General features: G+C 46.3%; 1 protein-coding gene across 7 annotated transcripts in view; it reads left to right on the top strand.

The window, feature by feature from the left end:
- Positions 1 to 18,142, top strand: part of prdm10 (PR domain containing 10) — a 371,372-nt gene that overhangs the window by 72,512 nt on the left and 280,718 nt on the right. For 5 of the 7 annotated variants that reach the window (XM_072486852.1, XM_072486855.1, XM_072486851.1 and 2 more), the window contains 2 exons: positions 4,274 to 4,444; positions 7,570 to 7,734. In XM_072486852.1, coding sequence (XP_072342953.1) covers positions 4,373 to 4,444; positions 7,570 to 7,734 — 237 coding nt within the window. In that variant the 5' untranslated portion in view covers positions 4,274 to 4,372. Of the gene's footprint in view, positions 1 to 4,270; positions 4,445 to 7,569; positions 7,735 to 18,142 lie in introns of all 7 variants that reach the window. The other 2 variants (XM_072486853.1, XM_072486856.1) reach the window with 1 other exon arrangement.

Genomic DNA, 18,142 nt, shown 5'->3' with positions numbered 1-18,142 from the left:
TTAAAAACAAAAAGTGGCAACACAAGTGGACAAGGTAGTCAAGAAAGCTTACAGAATGCGTGCCTTCATTGGACGGGCCATCAAGTATAAAAACTGGCAAATCATGCTGCAGTAGAATAGAACCTTGGTAAGGCGCACTTGGAATATTGCGCACAATTCTGTTGGCCAGGGGCAGCACGGTGGCGCAGTGGTTAGCACTGCTGTCTCATGGCGCCGAGGTTCCAGGTTCGATCCCGGCTCTGGATCACTGTCCGTGTGGAGTTTGCACATTCTCCCCATATTTGCGTGGGTTTCGCCCCCACAACCCAAAGATGTGCAGGGTAGGTGGATTGGCCACGTTAAATTGCCCCTTAATTGGAAAAAAGTAATTGGGTACTCTAAATTTTTTTTTTTGAATTCTGTTCGCTACACTACCAGAAGGATGTGGAGGTTTTGGAGAGAGTGCAAAGGAGGTTTGTTTACCAGGATGTTGCCTGATCTGGAGGGTGTTAGCTGTGTGGAGAGGCTGAATAGACTCGGACTGTTTTCATTAGAAAGACGCCGGTTGAGGGGGCACCTGATAGAGGTCTGCAAGATAGAGTGGATGGGCAGGCACTCTTTCCCAGGGTGAAGGAGTCAGTCACCAGGGGGCATATGTTTATGTTCCGTGGGGCAAAGTTTAGAGGAGATGTCTTTTACAAAGATGGTGGTAAGTGCCTGGAACGTGTTGCCAGGGGAGGTTCTGGAAGCAAATACATTAATGACGTTCAAAAGGCATCTTGACAAATGCATGGATAGGATGGGTATAGAGGGATACGGCACAAGGAAGTGCTAGGATGGTATCATGACCGGTACAGACTTGGGGGGCTGAAGGGCCTGTTAACCACTCATTTTAATGGCCCTGACGTGTTGTCATCACCAAACCTAAAATAAGTAGAAATTTCATACCCGTAACTTTATATTGATCCATTATTGTGAATAATACATTTTAACCAATCTGGTCCATATGTTGCTGAAGTGCAGAGCCCTATCTAACACAGCACTGTTGAATGAGTCAGGCCGACGCACTTATCACGGAATTAAAGCTCTTTGAGAGTAGTATTTTCCTTCTGATTGATCATGAACCTTTCAGTCTCCGAGCTGTGTATCAGTGCCTCATGTATTCCAGCTTTGAGCTGCTAGATCTGTTCTGAATCTGTCCCATTTAGCACAGTGGTAGAGCATCCTCAGTGTGAGGAGGCAATTACTTTTCTACAAGGACGGTGCGGTGTTCATACCTGCCAATTCTGTTATGGACAGATGTATGTACAACAGATAGATTGATGAGGATGAGGCCAAATGCGTTTTTACCCTCTTGGTTCCCTCTTCACTTGCCACAGACTCTGTCTTTTGGGCATGTCCTTCAGCATTCACCGAGCTTAAGTAGTGGCTTCCTAGCCACTGGGCGTTGAATGGCCCCACCCAAATAACATTCAGTGTCCCCTATTAGCCCTCCTGACTCCTTGCTTAGTTCCTTCCTACTTCCCTTATATTCCTTACGGGCTTCGTCTGTCCCAGCCTTCTAGCCCTTACAAATGCTTCCTTTTTCTTTTGGACTAGACTCACAATATACCTAATTATGCATTGTTCCTGAAACTTGGCATGTTTATCCTTCTTCCTCAAAGGAACACGCCGGTCCTGAATTCCTATCAACTGACATTTGAAAGCCTCTTGTTTCTGAAAGTGACTTCTCTCCTGTCTATCTCATAAGTCGAACTCACTGTTCAAATAGTCCTCAATTATCAAGGCTTTTAACCCTTTTAGCCTGCAAACACAATCTTAATTGGGTTCTGCTTAAATGTGTTGTTCACTGCAGCCATCTTCAAAACCACATTTAATCCCTATGCATTATCTACTCTCCTCTATAACTTACTTTTTGTTGTGGAGATGCCGGCGTTGGACTGGGGTGAGCACAGTAAGAAGTCTTACAACACCAGGTTAAAGTCCAACAGGTTTGTTTCGATGTCACTAGCTTTCGGAGCGCTGCCCACCCTCCGAAACAAACCTGTTGGACTTTAACCTGGTGTTGTAAGACTTCTTACTTTTTGTTGACCCTTCTATTGTTTATATCCCAGGCAACTTGGCCACACCATCAGTTATTGATGTAATAATAATGTCTGCAGCTGGCCAGTTCTAGAACATAGAACATATGTTCTAAGTGCAGAAGGAGGCCATTCGGCCCATCGAGTCTGCACCGACCCACTTAAGCCCTCACTTCCACACTATCCCTGTCACCCAATAACCCCATCTAACCTTTTTGGTCACCAAGGGCAATTTTTCATGGCCAATCCACCTAACCTGCATGTCTGGACTGTGGGAGGAAACCGGAGCACCCGGAAGAAATCCATGCAGACACTGGGAGATGTGCAGACTCTGCATAGACAGTGACGCAGCAGGGAATTGAACCTGGGACCCTGGTGCTGTGAAGCCACAGTGCTATCCACTTGTGCTACCGTGCTGCCCTGAAGCAAGTTGCTTTCCCAAAACAAAATCTTTCAGAAAAACCTAGTTCTCGATGACATCATGATCACAACATAAAATATAGTTTGTGGATGCCAAAAATCACATGGGCCATCACATGGAGTGCAAATGCAATGGTGGAGAGGTGGAATTTAGCAGACTTGGTGATTGACAGGATAAGAAATTTATGTTAAACTTTTGGTTTGGCATCAACTGGAGTGGTTGTGAAGGCATTCGAGAGGGTGCAAAAATGATTCCCACAAAAGGTTCCAGGGATGAAGAACGTTTTAAGAAATAAATTTAGTACCCAATAATATTTTCCAATTAAGGGGTAGTTTAGCCAATCCACCTAACCAGTACATCTTTGGATTGTGGGGGTGAAACCCACGTAGACACGGGGCAATGTGCAAACTCCACAGGCAAGTATGAAAAACTTGAATTACTTCGGAAGATTGAAGAATTTGGGACCGTTCTTTGAGAAGAGAAGGTTGAGAAAACATTTAATGGAGGTATTCAAAATCAAGAGGGGTCTGGACATGCTAGAGAGGGAAAAACCTATTATTGATGGAAGGATAGGGCAGCACGGTGGCGCAGTGGTGAGCACTGCTGCCTCATGGCGCCGAGGTCCTGGGTTCGATCCCGGCTCTGGGTCACTGTCCGTGGATCAAAATGATAACAGCAAAAATAAAGAACGGGAAAATACCCTCACATACTTCCCTTCCTAAAAGGAATGAAACATCTGGGCATGGACATTTCATGATGAGGTATGCAAAGACATAAATCACAAGCACATATCCATCCATCCCCATTATATAAGTTTCCTGCCCAGTCTCTACATTGGTAGCTGGCGGCTGGATTCTCTCTTCCCGCCTCTGTCAATGGGAATTCCCATTGAAGCCACCTCATGTTGCTGGGAAACCCGCGGGCGTGGTGCACTGCCAGTGGGAACAGAGAATCCCGCCGCCAGTGAATGGCTGGAGAATTCCGTCCAAGGCAGCGGGCAGCACATATGTGGTTGGGAGGTTATCTCTGAGTCAAATGTGGCACCAAAGTTGTGAATAGTCTGGTTCAGCGTTAGATAATTGTCAGGGAAAAGGTTTTGTATCAGGCATCGTCAAGAATGTGTTTTTTTTACTTCGCAAGATTTAATTGGAGGGAATTGCTGGCAGTGCAGTACTGGATGTTGCTTCAGAAGTCTGAAGAGAGTAGCTAAACTAAACTTTGGTCCCTTGCAAACAGACAGGAGAAATTATCACAGGCAAGTGACAGAGGCATTGAACAAATATTTTGTCTGTCGTCACAACAGAAGACACAAATTCCACACCAGAAATGGACTCTAAACTCAGGGCAGCAGTGCTAACCACTGTGCCGCCGAGTTAGCATCTGTGGAGATAAAAACATAATTAAAATTTGAAGTCCGTGACTTTTCATAAGAACTGCAAAATCCTATCGGAGAGAAGAGCGGAACCTCTTCGAGGATGGGACATTCCAGAAGTTCAGCTCTTTTCTTCGGGATTTCCCACTTCTAACAAAGGATCACGGATCTTAAATGTTAACCTTCTCCACAGATGCTGTAGATTCTGCTCAGTATTTCCAGCATTTTCTTTTGAAACATCAAGCCTGCTCCATTTGAAGATATGGTTTGAAATTAGGGCCAACACCAAAATCTTGCAGTCCGCCCTTGTTGAGGACTGCCCGCTCTGCTTGGTCTTGTTCCAAGGTGTTTTGTATAAGGTGTCAAAAAGTTTCAGCCAAGCTCCTATTTGCTGTAATTGTGTTGTTTTTTTTCAAGCAGGATTTAGCTCTCCCTCTATGCCTGATGTAAAGATGTGAAGGAAGACAATAAATGGCTTGCTGAGGCTTTTGCTGCGCGAGTCTCCCCAGGGCTTCAGGCATGGAGCCTAAGACTGAGGAACCTCCTGTCGGATGGGGTGCACCATCCGAGCAGGATCAGCCACCTGCCCAGGTGAGTGGAGCCTGCCTGATCTTTTCTCATTGTGATCGAAATCACGCGCCATATCTGGTGCTCAATCTATCTGCCTATCTTTGAGCATTCAAAGTGTAAACTGGAGATGTGGGAAACATGCAGGAGGGAGAACTGGCAGAAATGAAAGATCTGAGGGATGGAGTCAGGAAACAAAGTTGTAGAAAGGTTTAATACATCACTTGCACTGAATTAAGTGGCCAGATTCAAATGTTACCAGTGATGTATTACCTGCAGCCCCTAGCTGATGGTCAGGACCTCACCTGCTACCAGACAGCTGACTTCATTAAATTCTGTATAATGTGTGGATTTTCAGGATTTGACCTGGTGTTTTGGCTATCGGATTTCAGGATTCTCTTTGACCACAGGGAAATATGTTGGAACTCTGGTGATTTATTTTGAGAGAGGACATTACATACGTGCTTATGAATAATGAGCTCTGGTTCTGCAACACTGGCAGCTCCCATACAGTATTGAAATAAAACGCTCCATGTACATGGAATGAATATAGCTCAAAAGGAGGTCATTCAGCCTGTGATGTCAATGTTTGTTTAGGCCATACAGTTAATACCATTCCTCTGTTCATTCCCCATAGGTTACCTGAGACGTTTTTATCCTATTCTTGTTTGTTTGTTGCTATTGAATCTGCTACTATGCCCTTTCAGACAGTGATTCTTGATCACAACAATTCACTGCAAGAAGGTTTGAAAAAATGTACTCCTGTCCCCAATTTATCATGAAACCAGGAAAAGAACTGAAAACAGCCAATACTTAATTAGCAATTAATTGTCCCATCTTAATTTTCTCTCTTTTTTGCTGTTTCTCACCCCTGTATTGACCAGGCCAAGCATTAATTTATGCTTTGACCATTTGCTGAAAAGGAAATAGAAATGAGTCCATTAAGTCAAAATCTTCAGCCAAAAAATGCAAGGGTAACTGGTGAATTATCACTAATAGGAACATAGAGGATATTCAGCCCCTAAACTTGTTCTGCCATTCAATTATAAGATTCTGTATTTTAACTCGATTGACCCATATAGATTCTCTTACTCTTGTATAACAATAAAAAAAACACATCAATCTCAATTTTGATATTTTGTGTTAACTGATTTGAGCAGCTTTTTGGGAGTGAGCAGCTTGATTTCCATTAACGTTTTTGAAGAAGTGACCTCACCCCTGAACAATGTAGCTCTAAATTTAAGGTTATCCCCTCAGGTTTTTCGATCTGAGGTTTTGCCCCATCTATCCACCCTGTGTATCCCCAGATCCTCAATATTGTTCAATATGCCTCAAATTCAACAGTTATTTGAAGTTATTGGATTGGATCCAAGTTCCCTGGGTATATTAATTATGTATCTCCCATTTTGGCAGAATACCAGAACAGTTAAATGGAGGAAGGTGGTGGTACAAAGGCCTTTCATTTCAGTGACTCACTTGAATTGTAGCTCGATCTTTTCTCCTTTTCTCGCTGGTGGTTGTAAGTGTGCAATATGAAAGAAGTCTGAGAAAGTCTAATGACCGTGACCCAGAGTAAAGCATATTCTTACTTAGCACTAATCGGTACTCTTAATCAGGCTCTAGAATGACTGGATTATTGTAAATTTGCTGCAGCTGGCTTGGAGTTTGGACACACCACTTGAGTGGAGTATGGACAAACCTGGAGTACCAAATAAGCAAAATAAATATGCCATATATTTATTGTCTTGATGCAATCACCACCCTCCCACCCCACACCAGGTCATCTGCTCTTGTTTAGGTTGCTACATCTTGTTGCAATCTCTCACCACTACAGTTTAATATCTGATACATTCTCTCTTGCTTTAATTCTGATGAAGAATTAAACAGACTCAAAACGTTAAATCTGTTTCTTCCCCCAGAGGTGCTGCCAGAGCTGTTGAGTTTTACCAGAATTCTCTGTTCTTGGCCCAGAGTTTCTAACTGACATGCTCGATGCAGATAATGAAAATTGAGACCAAAGTGTCCTATTCACCAGCACTGATATCCCTACTTTTGATAAACAAAAAGCTACGTGCAATGAAACATGTCTGGAATAGTTATATTTTTGGGCGGGACCGTGGTTAGCACTGTTGCCTTACCGAGCCAGGGACCTGGGATCAATTCCGGCCTTGGGTGACTGTCTGTGAGGAGTTTGCATGTTCACCCTGTGTCTGTGTAGGTTTCCTCTGGGTGCTCCGGTTTCCCCCCACAAAGATGTGTATTGACTACGATCATTGCAGGGTTATGGGGATAAGGCAAGGGAATCAAACTAAGTAGACTGCTCTTTTGGAGGGTTGTTGTAGACTCGATGGGCTGAATGGCCCCCTTCTGCATTGTGGAGAATCTATGAAAGCAACTTCTAACAACAATTAACTGCAATGATCTGTTGATTTGGTAGTTACTTCAATTGTTGCACAACTTCACTTTGTAACGAGAGTTGCCCGTGACCTGTGTCTTTCTTGCTCTGTTTTCCCTTGTTAACTGTATTTCAAACCTCCACAACTGGCCAGAGATGTTACTGTGGAGACTGAATGGGAATGTCAGGAGCATGGCAGCAGGTAAATGTGCCTACTTGGGTGGATTCCGGATGCCATGCCAGAGAGGGGTTATAGAAAATTAAGTTCTACTTCCAGCAAAGGGTGTACATTGAACTTTTCTTCATTCATCCTCCTCCTCCACTTAGTCTCCTCTTTGGGAATATTATCAGTTGCAGAGGGAACGTATAGATTCGGGGAAAAATAAGAAACAAATCCAAGTGTTCAAAACTGGACCAGCTGAATCAGCTAGCAAACAGCTTCACAGCTCTCCAAGCAAGATCTGGAAAGCTTCTTAAATGACTCTGCCTTATTTTCTTCTTTCTGTCCTTTGCTTGATTACATGGGAAGATACCTTGCTTGCTGCTGGAGCTGTTTTCAGCAGGTTTCATGGTGAGCTATTGGGGGAGTTTTGAGGGGAGGAGTGCTTCTCTTCTGTTTTAGGGAGCCAATGAGGAATTGATTTGGATTTGAGGTCCGCGAGTGAGTAGGTTTAGCTGTGTGCTTATCTGAGGTTTCTCTGTTTGTTTCTTGTGGTGCCACACATGTTCTTGACCAGATGAGTTCCTTCCTTAGGTACATTTTGTTCCGGAGAGCAATGCAGTTGCTCAGATTGTTTACACGGATGAACAGGATCGACCGTCACAGCAAGTGGTTTACACCGCAGATGGAACCTCCTACACATCTGTGGATGGGGCGGAACATACCCTGGTGTACATTCACCAAACCGATGGAGCGCAGGTACACAGTCATCTACCTACTGAAAGTTCATTTTTTGAGGGGCTCTTTAAAGGGAGACGAGTCCAAGCCTCCAGTTGTAACGAGGCACAAATAGAAGTAAATGGGTGCGATTTAATTTCCATCACGGAGTGTGGTTACCGGGTGATTAAGACTGGGAACTGAATAGTCAAATGCAAGCGAATGCTGGAAATCTGAAATAAAACAGAAAATGTTGGATAAACTCAAAAGGTCTGGCAGCATCTGTGGAGAGAAACGGAGTTAACGTATTGGATCTTAATGACCCTTCTACAGATAGTTCTGTAGAGGGGTCGTTTAGATCCATAATTCTCTCCACAACTGTTGCCAGACCTGCTGAGTTTATCCAGCATTTTCTATTTTTATCATAACTGAATATTCAAGGCTATTCGACATTTAGGAACGTTCGCCAAAAAAGGAAAAGGAGGGGTTAATAAGGGACAAGATCAGTACATTGGTAAGAGAGTACTTTTGATTGAAGAATCAAGTTGCAGAATCTGTTTGGGTGGAGCTAAGAAACGGCAAGGGGCAGCAAACATTGGTAGAAATTGTTTACAGGCAAGATTCATAAGAACAAATGTGTGGGTCCATAACAGGTGGAGATAGAGAATTTAGATTGGCAAACAGGGAAAGGCGGAGAAACTAAACAATTACTATGTGTCTGTCTTCACGGAGGAAGATGCAGAAAATCTCCCAGAAACACAAGGGGGAACCGAGAGATTTGTGAAAAAGAGGAACTGAAGGTAATTAGTAATAATAAAGAAATCGTGTTCAAAACATTAATTGGATTGAAGGTTGCTCATTCCCCTGGAACAATCCACAGAGTTGAAGGAAATGGCTGTCGAGATAGTGGATGCGTTCAAAATTCCATCGATTCTGGAAAGTTCCTGAAAACTGGAAAGCAAATGTAACCCCACAATTTAAGAAAGGAGGGAGAGAGAAAATGGAGACCTACAGACCTGTTAGTTTGATGTCAGTAGTCGGGAAATAGTTAGAATCTGTTATAAAGGATTTGATAACATGACACTTTGCAAATAATTAAATAATTGGGAAGAGTCTATGGATTTATGAAAGGGGAAGCATGTTTGACAAACCTGTTAAGAGTTTTCTGAGGATGTTGCTTGTAGCATAGATAAAGGAAAACCAATGGATGTGGTGTATTTGGATTTTCAGAAAATTTTTGATCAGGTTCTGTAGCCAGTTAAAATGGCTAACTCCTGATTTAAAATGGCTAACTCCCGATTTAAAATGGGGAACGGCAAAGGCTGATGGGAAAGTCAGCCAACAGGACACAAACGAGCAGCTGCAGGTTGAGTGTGTATTTACTTCTGGAAACGCCAGACAAGATTGATACCGGCAACCATCAGCATAACAAAACACCAGCCATCTGCATATTAATGAGCAACCCCCAGGAACAATGAGCAACATTTAGACACGTAAAGCAAAACCAGACTCTTCGGCGCCAGCAGAAGCCTACACAAAAGGAGGTGAACGACCACCTCAGGACCGCCCATCGATCAGGGAACCGCTCCAGCATTGGAGGAAATCGAACCAAGTGATTGGGACAAAGTCCAATCACTTGGAACCAGGTACAGGCGAGGAAGCCCCTGGGGACTAAGAATTAAGCCCAAGTTCAAATCGTTCTTCTTGACCGGGTCACTCAGCAACGCAAACCAACCCTTGACAGTGACCGGTTCAGCCGCCGCCGATATCCAGTAAGTCTTACTTCAACGCTCGCTGCGAGATAGGCGCTCCTAGCTACCAATCTGTACCAACTTCGAATTCCGTAGTCTCAGAACCCGAACGAAAGGCCATTTGTTTCCCTGACCTGGTGGGCCAGTTCCAAGTTAAGTATTGGCCTGTTTGCTGTAGAAGTAGCTTAGACGTAGAATTTGTACATGAGTAGTGATTACTATGTATAATAAATGTGGTTTGATTTAAATCTTGCTAAGCGGTGTATTGGATTATTGATCAGTACTCGGACTTGAACCACGTGGCGGTATAATAAAGATACCTGGCGACTCGAGCAAAGGTGATAAAACAGAGCAATTAAACTAAGGCAAAAGTTAGCAACATTATTTGGCGACATCCTGACGGGACCCGATCTAGAAGTGGAAAACCACTCCGGGAGAACCCAAGAATTTGAATTGGAGATCCAATTGGAAACAGAAAACCACAAGTGTTCAAGCAGTTCTGATCAATACTCATAATTCGGAATTGTGTGTATGCATGCGTAACTAACAGGGCGATAAGGTAAAACTGATAGATTTTTTGTTGCGTCAAAACTGTCGGAAGTTTGTGTATCGGAAAGTATCGAAAGCCGTACCCGTATTTACAGCACCGCCTTAATACCCCTGTCCCAAATTTAAAAGAAGCACTCGGATAGGAAAGCAGGCAATGCAGCGCCGAATGAACCCCGAGGAATTTGCGGTCGCAGCGACCAGCAGCAGTAGAGTGGGACAATGTCCCATTTGGGAGGAAGAGATCTGGAAATATCTCACAGGGAAAGGATGGCCCTTTTGGAATGAATTCTGTGATAACGAGGAATCAGGTCCCGGTAGTAGAGGACATACTTGGTGGGAGAACCTGAGCGAGATCCACAAAAAGAGCTGAGGGAAAGCTCGCAAGCCGATGGCAATCGTGTCCTGCTTGGCACAATTGCGAGGCACAGAGGAGGTCGTTATTCCGGAAAGAAGTTGAGGGCATACATCTAATGAGTACGGTCAATGTAAGCGAGGTAGAAAAGGAGAATTTAGACTTGAGAAGGAAATTGAGGTGGATGACGCCAAAAGGGCTCACCAGTCTTGTCTGGCGCACTTAAGCAGCTTCCAGTCTCAATATGAAAAGGCCTATCAGGACACGCATCGTGCAGTCCTGGTACGAGAAGAAACGGAAAAACAGGTAGAGGCATTACAGAAACAGTGTAGTGACCTCAAGGCAGCATTAAGAGCACTCCATGCTGCCACCACAGAACAAAGACAAAGCACGCTAGATCACGCAAAGTGCCGGAAGCAGATTGCAGAGCTGCAATCACTGCTTTCTGTTCAAAAAGGTTTCCAGGAAACCTTTGGAGAAAGATTAGATCAGGAAGACAGCCCTGATTGGGAAGAATTGAATGAAACAGCGCAGAGATATGTTCAGGGAACAGGTGCGCAGGGAAAGCCACAAAAGAGAAAAGCGCCCCAACCCCCCACACAGTAGATAGTTCATGCTCCAATGAACCCAGTAACCACCCACCGCACAGCCACATCGGACGATGCAGAATTTCTATATTCCACCCCCTTAACAGTGACCCAATTACGGGACGCGTGCGATAAAATCACACCGTTCCTCCCCACCTCAGACCCCCACCATTTCTTTGCCACAGTTAAACATCAGGCGACCATGACGCCCTGGATGAGCGAGAGCATGTAAAGCTCACAGTTTTAAGTTTAGACCCTTCAGTCGCAGCAGCCCTTCCCGACCCACAGAACGTAGGAGGAGGCATCTTGCAGAAATGCATACCGCGATCCTGGATGCAATCGGGTATAACTGGGATAACCCCGTAGATGGCCTCAACAAATGCAGGCAAAAGAAATCCGAGCACCCCACAGCGTTTGCTGGACGCCTGAGGAACCACTTTGCAGCAGTCTTTGGAGACTTAGACCGTGCCCATTTGCCCCCAGACAACATGGCCAAATGGACCCGCACCCTTATCTCCCATGCCACAGAAACAGGACAGAAAGCCTGCGCGAGTTATGATCCCTCAGAGGAGGCCCATAACGAGAAGTGGGTAGTGAAAAGATTGTCCCGCGCTTGGGAGCAAACTATTCAAAGTAAACCCGCAGTTAAGAATACTGAGGAAAAGCAGGCCGGCGCAGTTATGCAGGCAGTAAAGGCAACATGCCACGACCCCACATGGGTAAATGAGGGAAAGAACAGCCCTCCACCCAAGTCACTAGAGTGTTACAACTGCAGACAGTTGGGACACTTCGCAAGAGAGTGCAATGCCCCTAAAAAGCCACAGAGAGCCCAGCAGACAGGCACTCTGAGTAAGACAAAGACCGAGCCCATTCATAGCGTTAGCGCCCGTTCAGATCAGACGGACTTGACCCGAACGGACTGACGGTGTACGGGCTCCCCCAGTTGGGTCTGCGACACCCTTTGGGATAGGTCCGGACGACCGGTAGTTGCAGCGAAAATTCGGGGACAGCCCATCGAATTTCTCTGGGACACAGGAGGGTCCCGCACCACGATAAATTCCTCCATCCTGTTTCAAAAAGACACGTGGCCCACTACAGCCACTATCACCCTCAGCAGCTTTACAGGCCACTCACAGCAGTGACACATCACAGCCCCTGTACCAATTCAATTGGTACCATCACCACCAAGCACCCCGTAGTTTTAGTTGACCTGCCCCACACAGCCGCACACATTCTGGGAATCGATTTCATGAATTCCCATAATGTTTCATTCGATCCAGGCAACCAGTGTATCTGGAAGATGGCAAAATCCGCACGAGCCCCCGCAACGCTCAACATAGGAGAGGACATGAACAAAATTAGCGCAGTAGGCAAATTTTGGTTCAACCCGACCACACTTAGTACGGACAAGCAGGTTAGGGCAGCTCTGCAAAAGAAAAGGGCAGCATTCGCGACCCACAAGCATGACTGTGGACGGGTGACTGGCTCCGTACAAGTAACAGGACCTGACCCTAGACCCCCAAAACAATATGGATTTCCCCAAGAGGCAGAGGGAGAAATTTCCAAGGAAATAGAAAGCTTATTAGAGCAGGGCGTACTTAGATCAGTAGCCTCCACTAATAATGCCCCGATTTGGCCAGTGAGAAAGCCCGATGGATCATGGCGACTGACCATCGATTACCGGGAACTCAACAAAATCACCCCCGCAGCAGCCCCCACAGTAGCAGCAAGTCCCGAGACCATGCTCAAGCAGGGACACAATTCCCGATTCTTTACGGTTTTGGACGTCAGTAATGGATTCTGGTCCATTCCATTGGCAAAGGCGTGCCAGTACAAATTTGCCTTCACCTTTAAAGCACAGCAGTACACGTGGACATGCCTGCCACAAGGATTCCACAACTCCCCCTCCATTTCCACCGACAGCTGGCAAATGGTTTAGCCAAATTTTCTCGCCCTGAATGTCTGGTACAGTATGTAGATGACCTACTACTGCAGACAGACACCAAGGCAGAGCACATTGAGCTTCTGTCCGAACTCTTGGAACTATTACACTCAATCGGTTGTAAAGTCAACCCCAAAAAGGCCCAGATTTTGGAAGAAATGGTGATATATTTGGGAACAATTATCACACATGGTAAAGCGAGATTGAGCATAAAAGGATTGACTCGATTGCTAAATTGCCCCTTCCCCAGAACGTTTCAGCCCTCCGGTCGTTTTTAGGACTGGTTGGCTACTGCCGAAACCACATTGACGGTTTCGTCAGCAAGGCAGCGCCTCTCTCAGACCTCCTAAAGAAAGGAGCCCCCTGGGAATGGCTTCCGCAGCATACGGATGCTGTGGACTCTTTAAAAACAGGCACTCATAGCAGCCCCCGCACTACAAGTTCCAGACCCGCTTTCCCCTTACGCCATAAAGGTAGCGACCACAGACCGCACCCTTTCAGCCATGCACCTCCAGGAACGGCACGACCAGTTAAGGCCCGTAGCTTACGCTTCCAGACTTTTAGATGCTGTGGAGCAGGGATTTTCAGCCTGTGAGAGGCACCTGCTCGCAGTATTTTGGGCAGTGCAGTATTTTTCATATATTACAGGACTGAACCCCATCACAATTCTCACCGAACAGACCCCCACCCAACTTTTACTGGACGGACGACTCAAGGACGGCACAGTAAGCCAGATTAGAGCAGTGAGATGGACTCTTCTCTTGCAGGGATGGGACAGTACTGTTAAAAGGACAAAGACGCACACCTATTTAGCCGACCAACTTACAGTACCCCGGAACCTCCCATGAATGTAAAATTATCTCTCCACACCACAACACAGGCCCCTTTATTGCAAAAACACCCCCCAGAAAGATAGGTAGTTCAACCCAGAGCCTCCAGCACACAGACACGTGTGAGCCCATAAAGGTCTATGTGGATGGATCTTCCACAGTCTTGGATGGGAAGCGCATAACAGGTTGCGGTATCTATGTCGAGGATGTGCAGGGACGCGCCCTCGAGGAAATATCGTTCAAACGTCCAGGCCAATTAGGCGCGCAGGCAGCAGAGCTCGCGCCCATCGCGTATATAGTGGAACACCCAGATTCCTTCCCCAGCCCAGCAGACATATACTCGGACAGCCTCTATGTCTGCAACAGCCTCACGGAATTTCTGCCCCTGTGGAAAGCAAGAGGATTTGTTTCCGCAGACCGAAAACCCCTCCCCTCAGCCCCATTGCTCCGTCACATTTTACAGAGAGCCCAGGACAGGACTTTTGGGATAATCAAGGTCCGTAGTCACCATCGTTCCTCCCCCTCTGGAAATGTGAAAGCCGACGCACTGGCTAAAGCAGGTTCCAGGCATGGATATTGTTGGACACCCCCCGAAGGCGCACCAGTGAGTGCAGTTCAGGTCTCACAGACAAAGATCGAGGATCTAGTAGAGGCCCAGAAGCAGGACAGCAATCTCAGGGAGATTGTAAAAGGAAAATATCCAGCACCCTATGAGAGGTTTAGAAATGCACTGACCACACATGACGGTGTGGTGTTAAAAGACACCCTTTTTGTGGTTCCTGAACAGGACAGGAATCAACTGATTTGTTTGTTCCATGACTGTCATGGACATCAGGGAATCGATCCCACTACAGCCCATCTCAAGCAGCTTTGTTGGTGGCCGAATTTAAAGGATGATGTAAACCACTACATCGCGAATTGTCTTATCTGTGCCCAGGATTATCCGGACAGATATGCCAAAAAGGCTCAACTCAGCCACATCCGACCCGTTAATGGCCCCTGGACTAACCTCCAGATTGATTTTATAGAACCATTGCCCCCTTACAGGAATGGCTATAAATATGTACTTGTGGTAATTGACAGATTTACGAAGTGGGTGGAAGCATTCCCAGCCCGCACAAACACTGCAAAAACCACAGCCAAGATTTTGACCCACCACATTTTTACAAGATGGGGACTCCCCCGCAGCATTGAATCTGACCAAGGCTCCCATTTTACGGGACGTGTCATGCAGAACGTCCTCATGATATTTGGCATCACCCAAAAATTCCACATTGCATACCACCCACAGTCGAGTGGTATCGTGGAGCGCATGAATCGGACCCTAAAATCCACCCTCAGAAAACTGGTCCAGCAGAACAACACCACTTGGGACTCAGTCCTCCCCTTTGCGCTGATGTCTTTGCGTAATACAATTTCTACTTCCACAGGTTACACCCCACACACCCTCATGACCGGACGCCCCATGAAAGGCACAGAATATTTATTAGGTTTAGACTTGACCAGCCCCGAAGTGACGGCCCTCACACACGAGAAAGCAGTAGAACAATTAGTGGAAAATGTTAAAACGGCTCAGCTAGCAGCCGCAGTAAAATTGGGCACAAGGAAGAAACAGAGCAAAGCTTGTTTCGACAAGACAGTGCATGCGACTGAGTACAGTATAGGACAGCAAGTTATGCTCTCTGTATATAACCCCAGCACATTCCTGTCACCAAAATACTCGGGTCCGTATTCCATTGCGGACAAAGTAAGCCCTTCCGTGTATAAAATAAAGTACCCCAACGGTAAGACTGCGTGGTTCCATATAAACCAGCTGAAGGCATATGGAACACAGTCGAACCACGCACACCACGTCATGCTCGACGCAGCACACCACGCCCCACCCACAGCCAACATATCCCTACCAACCCCCACCACGCCCAGCCCAGCCACGGACTCGACCTCGATTCCACCCCCGAAATATACACTCCGCCCCGGAACGCCCACAGACTGCAGCAGCAGAGACAGCGACTATGACTCGGACGATAGCCACAGCACGCCTCCCTACTATCCCCATGCAACAGGACCCACACCCAGCGATTCCGACTACGATCCAAGTGATCCCTTCATGATCACTTCCCTGAACAAACCCCATCACCGACCACCGAACTACACTGACGACCCCGATTTTGTCCCCACACAGCTGGACACCAACTATTGGCACCGAGATAACTCGTTCCGACTCGTCCGCAACGACGAGAGCGACCCCACCTCACACCATGCAGCCCTTTCAGCCCTAATCCACTCCAGAGTTTGGCACCTGGGAGAAGATGACGACCTTGGGTCTGCCTCCCAAACCGAGAACCCCTTTGCGACCCTGTTCGCAACCGAGAACTGAGGCGCCCAGATGATGTTTTAAAAGAACCGCTTGGGAGAAGTGTTGTCCTTTCTGATGGAACCTGCAGAATGTTTTATGTTGTTTGTAAGTTTGTTAAATGTTGTATGTCCGACAGGAGAATTTTTTCTCACTGCCCCACTCCTATTCGGCCGAAACCTCTGAGGACTTGCCTACAGAGACTCACCATTGCCAGACACTAGTTCAGCAGAAACCTCTTGAGGACTTGTCTGCAGAGACTGGTTAAGGAACCAGACGCCCATTCGTAACTGCCCTTCTGATTCGAAGGTAGAACCACTACGGCAGCCCCACCACGATGACTACATTTCTTGCCCGTTCTTGTCGGTTGCTCAGGCAGTGGAGAAACGGCTTGGGACCCGCCCTGCCTGGGAACCCCCCTCTGGTCAACTACGCTCGGGTAGGAGAGACACGGCATTGGTAGCCGCTCTACCCAGGGACTCCATCCAACTCTTACCCGTCGCGGCCCATACGCACCTCATTTTGGCACTTTTCGTTCAAAAAGTTTTGTTTTGGTTTAGGTAACCTTTAGGTTGCCAACCACATGCTATTTACATCCTGAAACATTTGGATGGTAAATTGCACAGTCTGTGAGATGTCTTGCACTGGTTCATTATTGGGAAGTGTGTCTTGTCCTAAAATTCGATTTTTGAAAAAAAATGAGGGAGTGATAGTGACTAATTATAAAGGGAGTAATTGGCACCACAGGACACGCACACTATCGTACGAGATATTAAACAAAGATAGTTACAGGCACTATGCTTGTTTCCACAGAACTCCAAAATCTCCAGGACCGGAGAAGAGAAGAAAGTAAAGGAAAGATAAGAGCCATGAGGACTTCCTTCATATGGATCAGCATCATCTTTATGGACATTTGGTTGCGCGTGAACGCGAACCCCATGACTTCAAGCCCCCCAGCCGTTAAGGTTTCACTTCCCCGCAGTACCCAGAGCCCAGTCACCACCAACACCACATCATTTTGGTGTGCCAGGTTTATAACCTGGTACTCCCTGTCCTATGTAATAGAAACCTTACTGGTATTAGCGATACGCTGCTCCATAGTGCAGACTATACGTCTATGGAAATGGAGAAGGAGAGCCTACCGCGCTCGAACCCCGGTATATAGGATCAGATCCCCTATTTTTGGATACGACCAGACCCCCGACCCCCGCGATCTATAATAAAGTGCATTCACTTGCGTTTATTGTAAATAAAGAAATGTAAAGAACTGTTCATGAGCAAATTGTACGACCCTGAGCTTGACTGCCAAGCCAGGAAGACTGATGTATAAAATGTTGTTTGTATGGTTGAGGAAGTTAGGATGATGAAATGTTTAAGTGAGTGTAGTATATTAAGAATAGTTAGAGGTTCCCAGTTTATTGTTTTGTAATGTATGTCCCTGTTTGACATAGCGCCCTTAGAATTGTTAGTTAAAATTTTTTTGCATAGCTATGGTCAGTGAAGAGGCCATGAAGGAAGTGTTCCCCCCCCCCCAGGGCAGGGAATTGAAAGCAACATGGTTATGTGATCCTTCACGCTTCGCGTCAGGATCACAAGGAGGGGATGTAGCCAGTTAAAATGGCTAACTCCCGATTAAAAATTGCGAACGGCAAAGGCTGATGGGAAAGTCAGCCAACAGGACACAAATGAGCAGCTGCAGATTGAGTGTGTATTTACCTCTGGAAAGGCCAGACAAGATTGATACCGGCAACCATCAGCATAACAAAACACCAGCCATCTGCATACTAATGAGCAATCCCCGGGAACAATAAGCAACATTTAGACACATAAAGCAAAACCAGACTCTTCGGCGCCAGCAGAAGCCTACACAAAAGGAGGTGAACGACCACCTCAGGACCGCCCATCCATCAGGGAACCGCTCCAGCATTGGAGAAAATCGAACCAAGTGATTGGGACAAAGTCCAATCACTTGGAACCAGGTACAGGCGAGGAAGCCCCTGGGGACTAAGAATTAAGCCCAAGTTCAAATCGTTCTTCTTGACCGGGTCACTCAGCAACGCAAACCAACCCTTGACAGTGACCGGTT

Source organism: Scyliorhinus torazame, chromosome 21 (assembly GCF_047496885.1).
Source record: "Scyliorhinus torazame isolate Kashiwa2021f chromosome 21, sScyTor2.1, whole genome shotgun sequence".
In the NCBI taxonomy this organism is placed as follows: domain Eukaryota; kingdom Metazoa; phylum Chordata; class Chondrichthyes; order Carcharhiniformes; family Scyliorhinidae; genus Scyliorhinus; species Scyliorhinus torazame.
The sequence above is the reverse complement of the archived record's forward strand: the minus strand, read 5'-3'. Positions and strand labels throughout refer to the sequence as shown.